This window comes from Narcine bancroftii, chromosome 1, assembly GCF_036971445.1.
Source record: "Narcine bancroftii isolate sNarBan1 chromosome 1, sNarBan1.hap1, whole genome shotgun sequence".
In the NCBI taxonomy this organism is placed as follows: domain Eukaryota; kingdom Metazoa; phylum Chordata; class Chondrichthyes; order Torpediniformes; family Narcinidae; genus Narcine; species Narcine bancroftii.
In genome coordinates, this window is record NC_091469.1 from 452,929,592 (window position 1) to 452,942,969 (window position 13,378).

The window sequence follows — 13,378 nt, forward strand, 5'->3', positions numbered from 1 at the left end:
TCTTTCCATTGAGAGAGTATCCCCTTCCCTCTATAACTTTTATAACTTTCCAGCTTTTTTTTCTCTTCTGCCCTCTCTCACATATCTCTTCTTGCCTGTGGGTCTGCACTCTTACTCTTGCTTCCCCCCCCCCCCCCCCGCAATTTTATTCAGGTGCCTGCCAGCTTTTAATTCAAGCCTTGACGAAGGGCTCAAGCCCTTATGTATCTTTGCTGTAAAGAACATTGTGCGGCCTGCTGAGTTTCTCCAGAACTTTTGTGTATTAAACGTACAGCATTCTTGCTTTCTTTGATCGAGGTTTTGAGTATGAAAGTCAAAGTGATGCTGCAACTGAATATAACTTTGGTTAGGCAATATTTGGAATATTCCATGCAGTTCTCATCATCAAATTGCAAGAAGGATATGGATGTTTTGGAGAGGCTGTTGCCTGGATTAAAGCATTTTAGATATCAGAAGAGATTGGATGAACTTGGATCGGTTTCCCTGGAATAATGGCAGACTGAGGAGTGAACTGCTAGATGTGTATAACATTCTGAGAGGCATAGATTGGGGTGGGGGTGGGGGAAGTTAAATGTCAGTGGCTTATTCTGAGATCCTCTCTGCCCTTGAATGAAAAGGAGGTTGCTAGTCTATATGGCTCACCTCAGAACAATTCTTTCATGAGGTTAGTATTCTCTGGAGTTGTATAACTGGGAGAAAATCGAAGCAAGCATTTACCCTTCACAACCCTTCTGGTGTGGAGAATTCTCCACCATCTAACAAAAGTTTCAATACACATCCGCTCGTTTGAGATTCTCCCAGTAGTGAAGATGTTTCTTTCAACATAGTGATTTTTGCATTATTGCACAAGATCTTTTAAATTTATTTTCATTGAGTTTTATCAGAAAAACTGTTATGAGCCCAGAGGACCCATAAACCCAGCAGCAATAGATATTCTCCAAGACAATTGGTTACTTAAATAAAAGTTGCTTTTAATTATCTTTAAACATGAAAACAGAATCATGCTTTAACTTTTCACTATTATCGCCTAACTTAATTTACTTCTAATTCTAAGCGCACGTGTATGGAATGTGTGTGTAAGTTCAGAAAAGTTCTTTGGTTCTCAGTCAAATTTCACTTCTCATTCCTCCAAGTTCACTGGTTGCTGGAAATTCTTATACTGTGCACAGAATTTAACATTTATAAAGTCCACCAGGCTTTGGTGCTTGAAAGATAAATGGTTACCGCTCAGGAAGGTTCTTGTTGGTTTAGAGAGAGAGATTTGTTGTTTGCTGGACACCCACAACTGATTCCTTTTAGAAGTAAAACATTAGACAGCCAGTCCTCTCCTGTTGCATGAACCACAAGGGCTTTGACCAGACTGAACTAGAACTCACAACCCATCTTCCAAATGGGGTTTCCCACAAGCTTGCCAGCTTGTCCTATTCCAGTCCCAGATTGTTACTTTCACTATAGAAGTGATCTCACTCTCTCTCTCTGAGATAAAGCCCGTTTGACTCTCTCTGCTTGTCAAACCACATGACCCTCTTAGAACAGCTCCAGACAATATGTGGCTCCGACAAGATCTTTTATCTGTTGCCTTTTTGTAAATAACAATTCATTAGTGAAGTCTTTTGGGCACTCTCCAAAGCTCTTGCAAATGCTCTGAGGCCCCGATATGTCTAGCATTAGCAGACCTCCAGTATTTCAAATAAGATCTGTTTTAAAGTGTATGTAACCTACTCTAACAAATCTTTCCCAATTTATCTCTCAAAAACATAGCTATATACTCTGTCACAAAACAAAAAAAGCAGTAAATCAATTGTTATGAAACCTTTGCAGATTTACAAATAATAGCATATGGTACAGTAGCAATACTACTTAATTCTAAATCCAAAAAGTGGTTATGCATACAATATTATAAGAGGTAAGTAAGAAAAAATGCAAAGAAAAAAAATACAAACCCACAGCAATCAAGGTTAAACTTCATATTGTAAGTAGTGTTAAATCCAAACAAGTGGCCTCAGGGGATCTGAACATGCACCCCCAGTGACATTCATCATTGCACCTAATTAGTCAAATTATGGAAGTGAGCTATAAATGGACCCCAAGTCTTACCAAAATAAATCTTGATTTTTGTGACTGTATGCCTAATTTTCTCCAGATTTAAAAAAAAAGACATATCTAATAACCATTGATTATGTGTCGTTGGGAACTCATCTTTCCATTTTAACAGAATTGCTTTTCTTGCTAATAAAGTGGGGAATGCTTTATCATGTCTTCTAATCTAAAACCTCTCATTCCAAGAATTAGCCGAACAAGTCTCTTTCAGATTACCTCCAAAGCAAGCATGTCCCTTCTAAAATAAGGGACACACCAGTGTGACCTCAGCAAATCTTATTTCTGAATTCTAACCCTCTTACAATAAATGATGATGCCCAAGTTGTCTTCCTGACTATATGCTGCACCTGCTTACTAACTTTTTGCAGTTCATATACAGGAACACCTAGTACTTTATCGTGCTCCATTTAGATTGTCTACATTTGCATTCCTTTATACGGTGCATGACTTCACACTTTCTAACATTGCCAAGTGTTTGCCCACTCACTTCTATTTTCTATCGTGTTAAAAAATGAGCCTCTTTCCTGTCATCTTGCAATCAATTCATAGAAGACGATTCCCTTTGAAAGTAAATTGAGAACTAAAGCTTCTCTTCATCTGGTTTCTTGCATTGCCTGATTAAAGCACAGGAGTCCACTCTGCCTACTGATCTATGCTGGCAGCTAGTGGAGTAATCCTGTTAGCTCCATGACTCTGCTCATTCTTACTATTTATCTCTTTTAACCAAATGGCCTGTTATCGTCACTTTTACCAAGGTCCTCTGAAAGTAACTTGCTGTTCAACTCCAAGAAATTGCACAGGCCTTTGGACAGCCAAAATGAAATTTTCAGAGTGGGCATGTGAAGGTATTAGAACTTCTTCACTGATCTAATTATGGTACATGCAAGGTAAGACTTGCAGCAGGTTTCCTGTAAGAGTTCGCTGAATGTTCAGTTTTCCATATGATTTATCTATTTCAATTGAAAGGCTTGGGTTAGATTTGAAGTGCTCGGAAGAATGAGAATTGATAAAGGGAATGATCTTGGAACTAAATGATGCATAAGTTCTTTGGCCTGAAATTACAGTATTTAATCATTTTAACTTGTACTTGTTAACTTGTGACAGGATGATTAACAAGTTCTGCTGTTGCATAAATTGCACTGCATGCTGTCTTTTATCAACATGACGACTGTGGTGAACATTGGAAACCTGACTCAAGTTCTCAACTGCTGTCAGCAATAAAAGTAACAAATAAAATAACGCAATGTATAACAGAAACTGCTGAGTAAATTTAATCCATCCATTTCGATTACCGGTAGCACTTTCCCAGACTTTTTGGATAATCTTTGCCAGAGGAACCCAGTATTTCCTTCTCTTAATGCTTACTACTGTCCTGTAAATGCATTCATATTATTTACTCATACTTTTATAATAGTCTGCCTAGTTCTCACCACTCTTGGGTGAAGAATTTTTTTCTGATATGCCTATTTGATTACTTGGTGATGCTCTTCCAATAATGTTATTAAACAGGAAAATCTGCAGATGCTGTGATTCCTTATCTCGCAAAGATTGAAAAATTGTCTTCAGTTTTGTAGACAGCCCCAAATGGAAACCTTTCATAATTTTGAAGGCTCCTATTGGGTCATGTTTTTCAAGAGGAAAAAAAGTGCCTTTTTTCCTGGTATGCATGACCTCGCATAGCTGGTGGTGGTGATAGTTTTTGAAATCTATTGCATCTCTTCCAGTGACCTTATTTACACTGTTTTAATGAAATTGATGACATAGCATGGTCAAGACAAGGTTTGAATCATTTAATACTGCCCTGCTTCTCAATTTTGTCTTCCTAGAGATGCATCCTAACGGTTTATGTATTTGTACTCCCAGATCTCTTCACATGTTGATTATTTCTTTGTTTCTTCCTGCTTATTTTTTTATAACCAATATAACCATATAACAATTACAGCACGGAAACAGGCCAATTTGGCCATTCTAGTCTGCACTGATCTAAGTACCCTCCTCTAATCCCACTTACCAGCACTCTGCCTATATCCCTCCATTCCCCTCCCATCCATATACTTATCCAACTCTTTCTTAAATGTCAAAACTGACCCTGTCTCCACCACCTTTCCCGGAAGCCCATTCCACAGAGTAAAGAAGTTCCCCCTCATGTTACTCGCAAACCTTTGCCCGTCAACTCTCAACCCATGACCTCTTGAATGCATCTCTCCTACTCTCAATGGGAAAAACCTTTCCACATCAACTCTATTTATCCCTCTCATTATCTTAAACATCTCTATCAAATCCCCTCTTCAGCCTTCTACATTCCAAGAAATAAAGACCTAATTTGCTTAATCTTTCCTTGTATTCCAGATGCTGAAACCCAGGCAACATTTTTGTAAATCTTCTCTGCACTCTCTCTAACTTGTTAATATAAATCGGTGACCAGAACTGCACACAATACTCTAAATTTGGCCTCACCAATGCCTTGTACAGTTTCATCATTACTTCCCAACTCCTATATTCTATGCACTGATTTATATAGGCAAGCACCCTATCCACATGCGCTCCTACCTTCAGGGAACAATGCACCGTTATTCCTAGATCTTTTTGCTCCACTGCATTCTTCAATGCCCTCACATTTACCACATATGTCTTGCTTTGATTATTTTTTCCAAAATGAAGCACCTCACACTTATCAGCATTAAACTTCATCTGCCATCTTTCTGCCCACTCCTCTAAGCAGTTTAAATCCCTCTGCAATCTTTGAAAACCCTCGTCATCCACAATTCCCCCTATTTTAGTATCATCTGCATATTTACTAATCCAATTCACCACCCCATCCTCCAGATCATTAATATATATGACAAACAGCAATGGTCCCAATACTGAACCCTGAGGTACACCAGTCTCCATCCTGACAAACAATGATCTACTACTACTCTCTGGCACCCTCTTTCTTGGGGTGAAAATATCAAATACCAGAGGACATCTGTTTAGTCGAGTGGAGGAATGTTTAGGAGAGATATCAGGCAAGTTTTTTTTACTCAATGAGTGGTGGGTACATGGTACAATAGCAAAATTCAGAAGAATTAGATCAGCACATAAGAGAGTTATGGGTATGAGGTTGGGAAAAAATGGATTGTTGTGGTTTACATAGGTCACCACAACATTGTGGCCCGAAAAGTAACTGTTGAATCCATTTGAATATCTCCAAATTAATACCCAGGTACTTAGCCTTCCTAACTAACCTCCCATGCGAAACCTTATCGAAGGCCTTACTCAAGTCCATATAAACAACATTCACTGCTCTATCCTTATCAACATTCCTAGTCACCTCTTCAAAAAATTCAACAAGATTGGTCAAACACGACCTTCCACGCACAAATCCATGTTGAGTGTCCCTGATCAGACCCTGTCCCTTCATATACTTATATATACTATCTCTAAGAACGCTCTCCATCAATTTACCTTCCACAGACGTCAAACTTACAGGCCGATAATTGCCAGGCTTGCTCCTCGAACCCTTTTTAAACAAAGGAACCACATGAGCAACACGCCAATCCTCCGGCACTATACCCGTCTCTAATGACATTTGAAAATTCACTGCCGGAGCCTCCGCTATTTCCTCACTAACTTCTCTCAAAGTGCTGGAGAAAATCCTGTCAGGACCTGGAGACTTATCCACCTTTTTATGTTTCAAAAGCTCCAGTACTACCTCTTTCTTAATCACTATACTCTCCATATATACCCCCTTTGCTTCCTTTACCCTGCATAGTTCAATATCCTTCTCCTCAGTAAATACTGAGGAAAATAAATTGTTCAAGACCTCCCCCATCTCTTTTGGCTCCACACACATTTGTTCTTTCTGATTCTCTTTTGGACCAATTTTATCTCTCACTTTCCTTTTGCTATTTACATATTTGTAGAAACCCTTTGGATTTATTTTCACCCTGCTTGCTATAACCACCTTATACCTTCTTTTAGTTTTTCTAATTTCTTTCTTAAGATTCTTTTTACATTCAATATAGTACCCAAACATCTCCTTTTTTCCCTGTTTCTAATATTTATTGTAGTACTCTCTCTTTTTTCAAACCAAGTTTCCAATATCCCTTGAGAACCATGGCTCTCTCAAACTTTTGACCTTACCTTTCAACCTAACAGGTATATAAAGATTATGTACTCTTAAAATCTCTCCTTTAAAAGACCTCCATTTCTCTATTACATCCTTCCAAGAAAACAAATTGTCCCAATCCACCTTGTAAATCCTTTCGCATCTCCTCAAACCTAGGTTTTCCCCACTCAAAAACCTCAACTCTGGGCCCAGACCTATCCTTTTCCATAATTACCTTGAAGCTAATGGTACTATGACCACTGGACCCAAAGTGCTCCCCCACACATACCTCTTGTCACCTGACTCATCTCATTCCCCAATAATAAATCCAACACAGCTCCCTCTCTAGTTGGTACCTCCACATATTGATGTAAAAAGCAATCCTGCACACATTTTACAAACTCCAACCCATCCAGCCCTTTCACGGAATGGGTTTCCCAATCAATATTCGGAAAATTAAAATTCCCCCACAATCACAACTCGGTGCTTATTACAAATATCTGCTATCTCCCTACTAATTTGTTCCTCTAATTCACGTTTCCCATTTGGTGGTCTATAATACACTCCTATAATTGTAACTTCCCCTTTCCCATTCCTCAGTTCCACCCAAATAGCCTCCCTGGATGAGCCTTCTATTCTATCGCACCTAAGCACCACTGTAATATTTTCTCTAACAAGTAGTGCAACCTCGCCCCCTCTCTTCCCCCACCCCCCCCACCCCCCAGTTCTATCACACCTAAAGCAACTAAATCCAGGAATATTTAGCTGCCAGTCACATCCCTCCTGTAATCATGTTTCACTAATTGCTACCACGTCATACTTTCAAGTGTCAATCCATACCTTCAGCTCATCCACTTTCCTTACAATACTCCTTGCATTAAAATATATGCATTTTAGAGATTTCCCACTGTTGACTTCCTGTAGGCTCCTTTCTTTACCAACACCTCTCATGATCTTTTGCAATCGACCTCTGTCCATCTTCGTATAGAACATCCCCCTTTTCTATCACCTGCCATTCCCCCCTCAAAAGCTGTCTACAAGCTTTCTCTGACACTTCATTTTAAACAGTGGCTATTTTCATATCAAAAATTATATGCAGATATTTTCTTTTTTTGGTGGAGGTGCCTCTATTTTTGCAATTAGTGATGCTTGACTGGAGAGCACTTCATCTTATGAGAGTTAAGCAAGAAAACTTGCGGAACTGGAGTCTAGGGGTGTACAAAAATGTGCTGGAGAAAATCAGCAGGTCATGCACCACCAATAGGAAGTAAAAGATGTTGATGCTTTGGGTCTGATCCCTTCTTCAGGAGTGCCAAAAATCAGACAGACACCTGATTAAAAAGGTGGGAAGAAGGGGGAGAACACAGGCTAACTGATAAGGGGTAATAGGTGGATACAGGTGAGAGAGTAGAAGAGAAAGAAACTGGGAGGTAACAGGGCAGGGGGCTAAGAGAGATAGCTCGCTGTTAGAAGGAAGGAAGGAGGCAGGGAGCTGGAGGAAGGAAAGCCGAGGGATGAGGAAAAGAGGGAGACTGGGGGGGGAGTGATTACCGGAAATTGGAGAAGTTGATATTGACATCTGGTTGGAGATCTGAGATGGAATGTGAAGTGCTGTTCCTCCAATTTGTGGGTGGCCTCAACTTGGCAATACATGAGGCCTTGGACAGATGTGTCATTATGGCAGTGGAGTGCAGAATTGAAGTGGTTGGCCACTGTGAGGTCCTTACTGTTGCAGCAGACAGATAAAGGTGCTGAATGAAGAGATCTCTTGATTTGTATCCAGCCTTCCTGATGTAGAGGAGGCTGCATCAGGATCACTGGATTCAGTAAATGGCCCATACAGATTCTCAAATGAAGTGTTACTTCCTGGAGGCGAAATGTGTCTGATGGTGGGTTCATATTGTAGGTTGCAGAAATTGCATAGAATGATGCATTGGGTGTAGAGGCTGATAGAATGGTAGTTAAATGTGAGGGGAATCGTGTTCTTCTTGGAACTGGTGTGGGGGAAGGGATAAGGGATCAGGACAGATTTGCAGGGATGAGAGGAGATGGCAGAGAATCTTGAGCCCTTCTTTATGGGGGATGGAAATGTGTAGGGACTGGATTTCCATGGTGAAAATGAAGCAGTCCAGCCCAGGGAACTGAAACTCCAACTTACCACTTGATTTTAGGTATGGTAGTGTTTTTTCTACTAATCCAGCAGTTTAATGTGTAATATGGAATGTCCTTCCAACTCTTCCCCAGATTCTTTTAAACTGTGGAGTTGTAATCCATTTGACGTGCTTTTTATCTCATTTGTTTCTAGAACATTCCAGCACAGTACAGCTTTTCAGGCCACAGTGTTGTAGTGACCTATGTAAACCACAACAATCCATTTTTTCCCAACCTCACACCCATAACTCTCTTATGTGCTGATCTAATTCTTCTGAATTTTGCTATTGTACCATGTACCCACCACTCATTGAGTAAAAAAAACTTGCCTGATATCTCTCCTAAACATTCCTCCACTCGACTAAACAGATGTCCTCTGGTATTTGATATTTTCACCCCAAGAAGAAGATGCTGGCGTTCTACCTTATCTAGGCCCTTCATAATCTTGTATACCCCTAACTCATTTCTCAACCTTTGTTATTCCAAAGAGAAAAGCCCTAGCTCTGCCAACATTGCTTCATATGACGTGCTCTCCAATCCAGGCAACATCCTGGTAAATCTCCTCTGAACCCTCTCCAAAGAATCTACATCCTTTTAATAATGAGGAAACCAGGCCATACTCCAAATGTGGTCTGACAAGAATTTTCTAGAGCTGCAATGGCACCTGAACTCAGTTCCTCAACGAATGAAGGCCAACATACCATGCCCCTTGTTAACCACCCTATCAACGTGTGTGGCAACCTTGAAGGATCTATGCAGCTGGACCCAAAGATTTTTCTTTTTCTCTACACAGTTAAGAATTCTGCCATTAATCACTGACCTCCAGGCAGAATTCATTCCGTCTACTACTCCCCCTGCTTTCTGAAGGCAAGCCAATTCCAAATCTAAGCAGCCAAGGTTCATGCCTCATGGTTTTCTGAATGAGCCTACCATGGAGGACTTCATCAAATTCCTTACTAAAATCCATATACACCATATCAGCCACCTTCATCAATTTCCTTTGTCGCCTCTTCAAAAAATTCACTTAGACTCATGAAGCACAACCTGCCTCTCAGAAAGTCATGCTCACTATCCTGGAGCAGACTCTAAATGCTCATTAATCCTTTCCCTAAGATTCCTTTCCAATAGTTTGCTCACTACTGCTGGGGCAGTTTTCCCTCTGCTCTGCAGTCTGCTGTCACTCACTTTAAAACTATTGAATCTGCTGAAAATACGTAATTTTGCCCAGACATAATGCTTCATTATGAATATGATTGTATCATGAAATTGTAATTTTTGATAATAGTTCTCAACCAATTTGTTTTCTTCCCACAGGGAAAACACAAGAAGGATAGACGTGGACAAGTTGAGAGCACCTCGACGCTGGTGGATGATATGTTCTCGTGGGCAGGCCCAAAAACCATTAATCTGCGACGAAATTCCCAGGGATTTGGGTTTACTTTGAGGCACTTCATTGTCTACCCACCTGAGTCAGCTGTACATACGAATATGAAGGTCAGAGAATCAAAGGGGTGGTTTAGCTTTACAAAGCAGAATCGCAATGTTAAAAATTATTTTGAAGGGAATTCCTTTTTGATGTACTGCTCTTTAATTAAAACATATTTAATGACCTGCAAATATTTGTATTTTCTTGATTGAACATTAGTGCTATGATGAAATTTTGAACAGATTATTGGAATTATTCAAATTGAAGATATTTTGTTATGTATCTATGTAACTCTGAGAAATAACAATGTAATTAGAACAAGGCATTTGTGAGAAACTTTATAATGTTGGTATGATTATATCTAGTTAATATGCTACCTGGTATACATTTCTATTGCTAAACCCTTTTTCAGTTTGTAATCTGTTCATTTAGCAAAAAAAATGAAGTTTACATCTATGGCAATTTAATGCCTTGTCAAATTCTTTTCAACTCTTGAATTTGACAGTTGTTTATTTTTTAAATATTCATTGAAAATGTAATTTGAAATGTTGTGTCGAATTAGTTGTTGTTTATAAGTCAGGTTGGGAAATACTGTAAAGATGAAATTTAGGATAATTAATGCAGAATTTAAGCCTCAAGGCATCTTCTCCCAAGAAAATAATTCTCCTTGTTAAAATTTCTAAAGGGGAAAATATGACAAATCTGGTCAGTAGGTTTGGCATCAAACATTACTTGTTACCATTGGACCAATTGCATATAGTTTTTGTATGTTTCTATGTACTCGCTGATTAAGTTCTAAAGAGGTCATCTTCTCACTGTTCTATTTTCTCTCAGAACATGGGTTATAAAGAGCTTGCCATGTAGTTCTTGGGTTTTTTGGTGAAGGGTTGGTCTGTGCATAACCTCTCTGAAATTTGAAATGGAGGAAAGCTGTTGAAATTTGTGGAATGTTTAGTTTTTTTTAAATAACCGGTTTGCACGTATTATATAATAATATCATTACCTTGTTTATAAATGATACTGCTTTGAATTTGAAGATTGTAGAAGTAACTTTGTTTATTTTGCCAGGATGAAGAGAATGGAAATAAGGGAGGTGAGTGTGACTCGACTTGAACACTTTTACAACTTTAAAGAAGGAGTGATAACATCAGGAACTTTTTTGAACAAAGCATATTTTAAGACATGGCGTTGTTGATGAGATCAAAAATTATTGCCCATCCCAAATTCTCCTGGAAAAAGCTGGTGCACCATCTTTCTGAGCAGCTGCCTTTCTTCTGATAATCTCACAACACTCATAGATAAATAATTCTTTGATTTAGGCCCATTGAAAATGAAGGACAGAGGATCTATTTCCAACTCTGCCAGGATGTGAATTGGAAACTCCAAGTTGTGTTGTTCCCCTCCTCCTACACTACATGTGCACTTCATTTGTAGCATCTTATTTGGCTATGCCTTAATACCATTTTAAGGTCAACCATTTTAGTGTAATACAATGTATTTTAAGAGTTTTGCAGCTTGGACTCACAGCTCGTGGCAGCATGGTTGATTTAACACTTAGTCTTGATGGAGATCTGTGTTTCTTCTTTAGCCAGAGCTGGGGTCCCAGAGGACTGAAAAATAGCCAATGTATTTCCTCTATTTAAGAAGGGCAGTATGAACAAAGCAGGAGATTATAGGCCGGTAAGCTAAATATCAGTGGTAGGGAAATTATTGAAGAGAATTGGGAATTCTCTGCTGTTTGCTCTATGACTGTATGGCTAGTCAGAATTCCTATTCCATCTACAAATGTTCCGATTATACCATGGTAGAATCACAGACGACAATGAAGAAGTGTTCAGGAGTAAGATAAATCAGCTAATTGGGTAGTGACGCAACAGCAATCTTGCACTCAATGTTAGCAAAAAATAAAGACTTCAGGAAGATGGGTCAACAGTGGAAAAGTTCAAAAAATTCCAATTCCTGGTTGTCAACATCTCTGAAGATCTTTCCAGCAGCCTTCATGTCAATGCAATCATGAAGAAGACTCGCTAGTGGCTATTCATGGCGATGAGTCTGAGGAGATTCGGTACGTCACCAAAGACTCTTGCAAATTTCTTCAAGTCCATCGTGGAGAACATTCTGACTTGCATCACTGTTTGGTGGGTAGGTGCCAATGCACAGGAGGGGAAAGGGCAACAGAAAGAAATGAACTCAGTCAGTGCCATCATGTGCATCGGTCTTCATTCTGCAAAAGGTGATGTCTCAAAAAAATAGGTTCTATCCTCAAGGGCCTCACCATGCCCTCTTCTCACTGCTGCCATCAGGAAGGAGCTACAGGAGCCTGAATACGAACGGCAACAATACAAAAATGGCTTCTTCCCCTCTGCTGTCATTTTTCTGAATGGACAAAAAACCACAGGCACGACCTCACTCTTCCTGTGCGCCGATTTATTTATTTATTTTAAATGCGATTTATAGCAATGTCACACCTGTAATGCTGCCGTAAAATGTTCTGGACACTAAATTCTGATTCTCGTTTAGAATAGGATGCGTATGCATCTGGAAACAAGTTATTTTTAGGATAAGTCAGTGTGGCTTCTTGTAGGGAAGATCCATGTCAGAAAATTTGTACTAAAATACAGATGGTCTAATTAATAATTTTTTAGAGAGACAAAAATTACAAAGTGAAGGAGCTGTCAAAGGATACAACAGGCTGTTGAGTAGTTGGAGATGATGGGCAGAGAAATGGCAGGTGGTGTTTAGTCCAGGTAAGTGAGATTGTACAGTTTAATGTAAGGCAAAAGTATACATTAAATAGCAGGACCATTGGAAGCATTGATGTACAGATGGATCTTGAGGTGAAAGTCCATAGCTCCCTGATAGATAGGTAGCTAGATAAATAGATAGACAGATAGATAAATAAAAGTAATAATGCACAAAAAGTAAGGCAGCGTCTTTGTTCATTGATTATTCAGGAATCTGATGGCAATGGGGAAGAAGCTGTCCTTGTGCATTAAATGTTTGTCTTTTTCCCGATCGTAGCAGAGTGATGGCCTGGGTGGGGGGGGTCTTTGAGGATACAGGCTGCTTTTTTAAGACACAGCCTTACGTAAATGTCCTCATTGGAGTAAGGTCTGGTGCCTGTGATGTCGCAGGCTGAGTTAACAATCCTCTGGAGTTTATTCTTGTTCTGAGAGTTGATGCCTCCAAACTAGGCAGGGATACAACCAGCTAGAATGCTCTCCATGGTACACCTGTAGAAGATTTCAAGAGTCTTCAATGACATACCCAATCTCCTCAAACACCTCACAAAGTATAGCTCCTGGCGAGCTTTCTTCATGATTGCATCGAAATGGAGGCTCCGGTGAACTGACCCAGTATGTAAGAGTAGATGACACGGTTTTCTTGTTTATTTTCATTGTGTGAGGACATTGTTTAATGGGTTTAATGTATCATATATGTTGAAGATGAGTGGGTGGGGGAGGAAAGGAAGGGAGGGGGGAAAAGGGGAGAAAATGACACTGTATATTCAAGAGGGAAATGTTTGTGTATATTTTGGACAGTATGGTTCATAGTGTGAAAAATAAAAAAAAATTAAAAAAAGAAATGGAGGCTCCAGGACAGATCCTCAG

General features: G+C 39.5%; 1 protein-coding gene across 8 annotated transcripts in view; it reads left to right on the top strand.

Annotated features, from left to right (window-relative positions):
- LOC138751791 (rho GTPase-activating protein 21-like) overlaps nt 1-13,378 on the top strand; it is a 228,084-nt gene that overhangs the window by 97,266 nt on the left and 117,440 nt on the right. For all 8 annotated transcript variants that reach the window (XM_069914578.1, XM_069914584.1, XM_069914583.1 and 5 more), the window contains 2 exons: nt 9,656-9,835; nt 10,836-10,860. In XM_069914578.1, the coding sequence (XP_069770679.1) occupies nt 9,656-9,835; nt 10,836-10,860 (205 nt within the window). The remainder of the gene's footprint in view (nt 1-9,655; nt 9,836-10,835; nt 10,861-13,378) is intronic.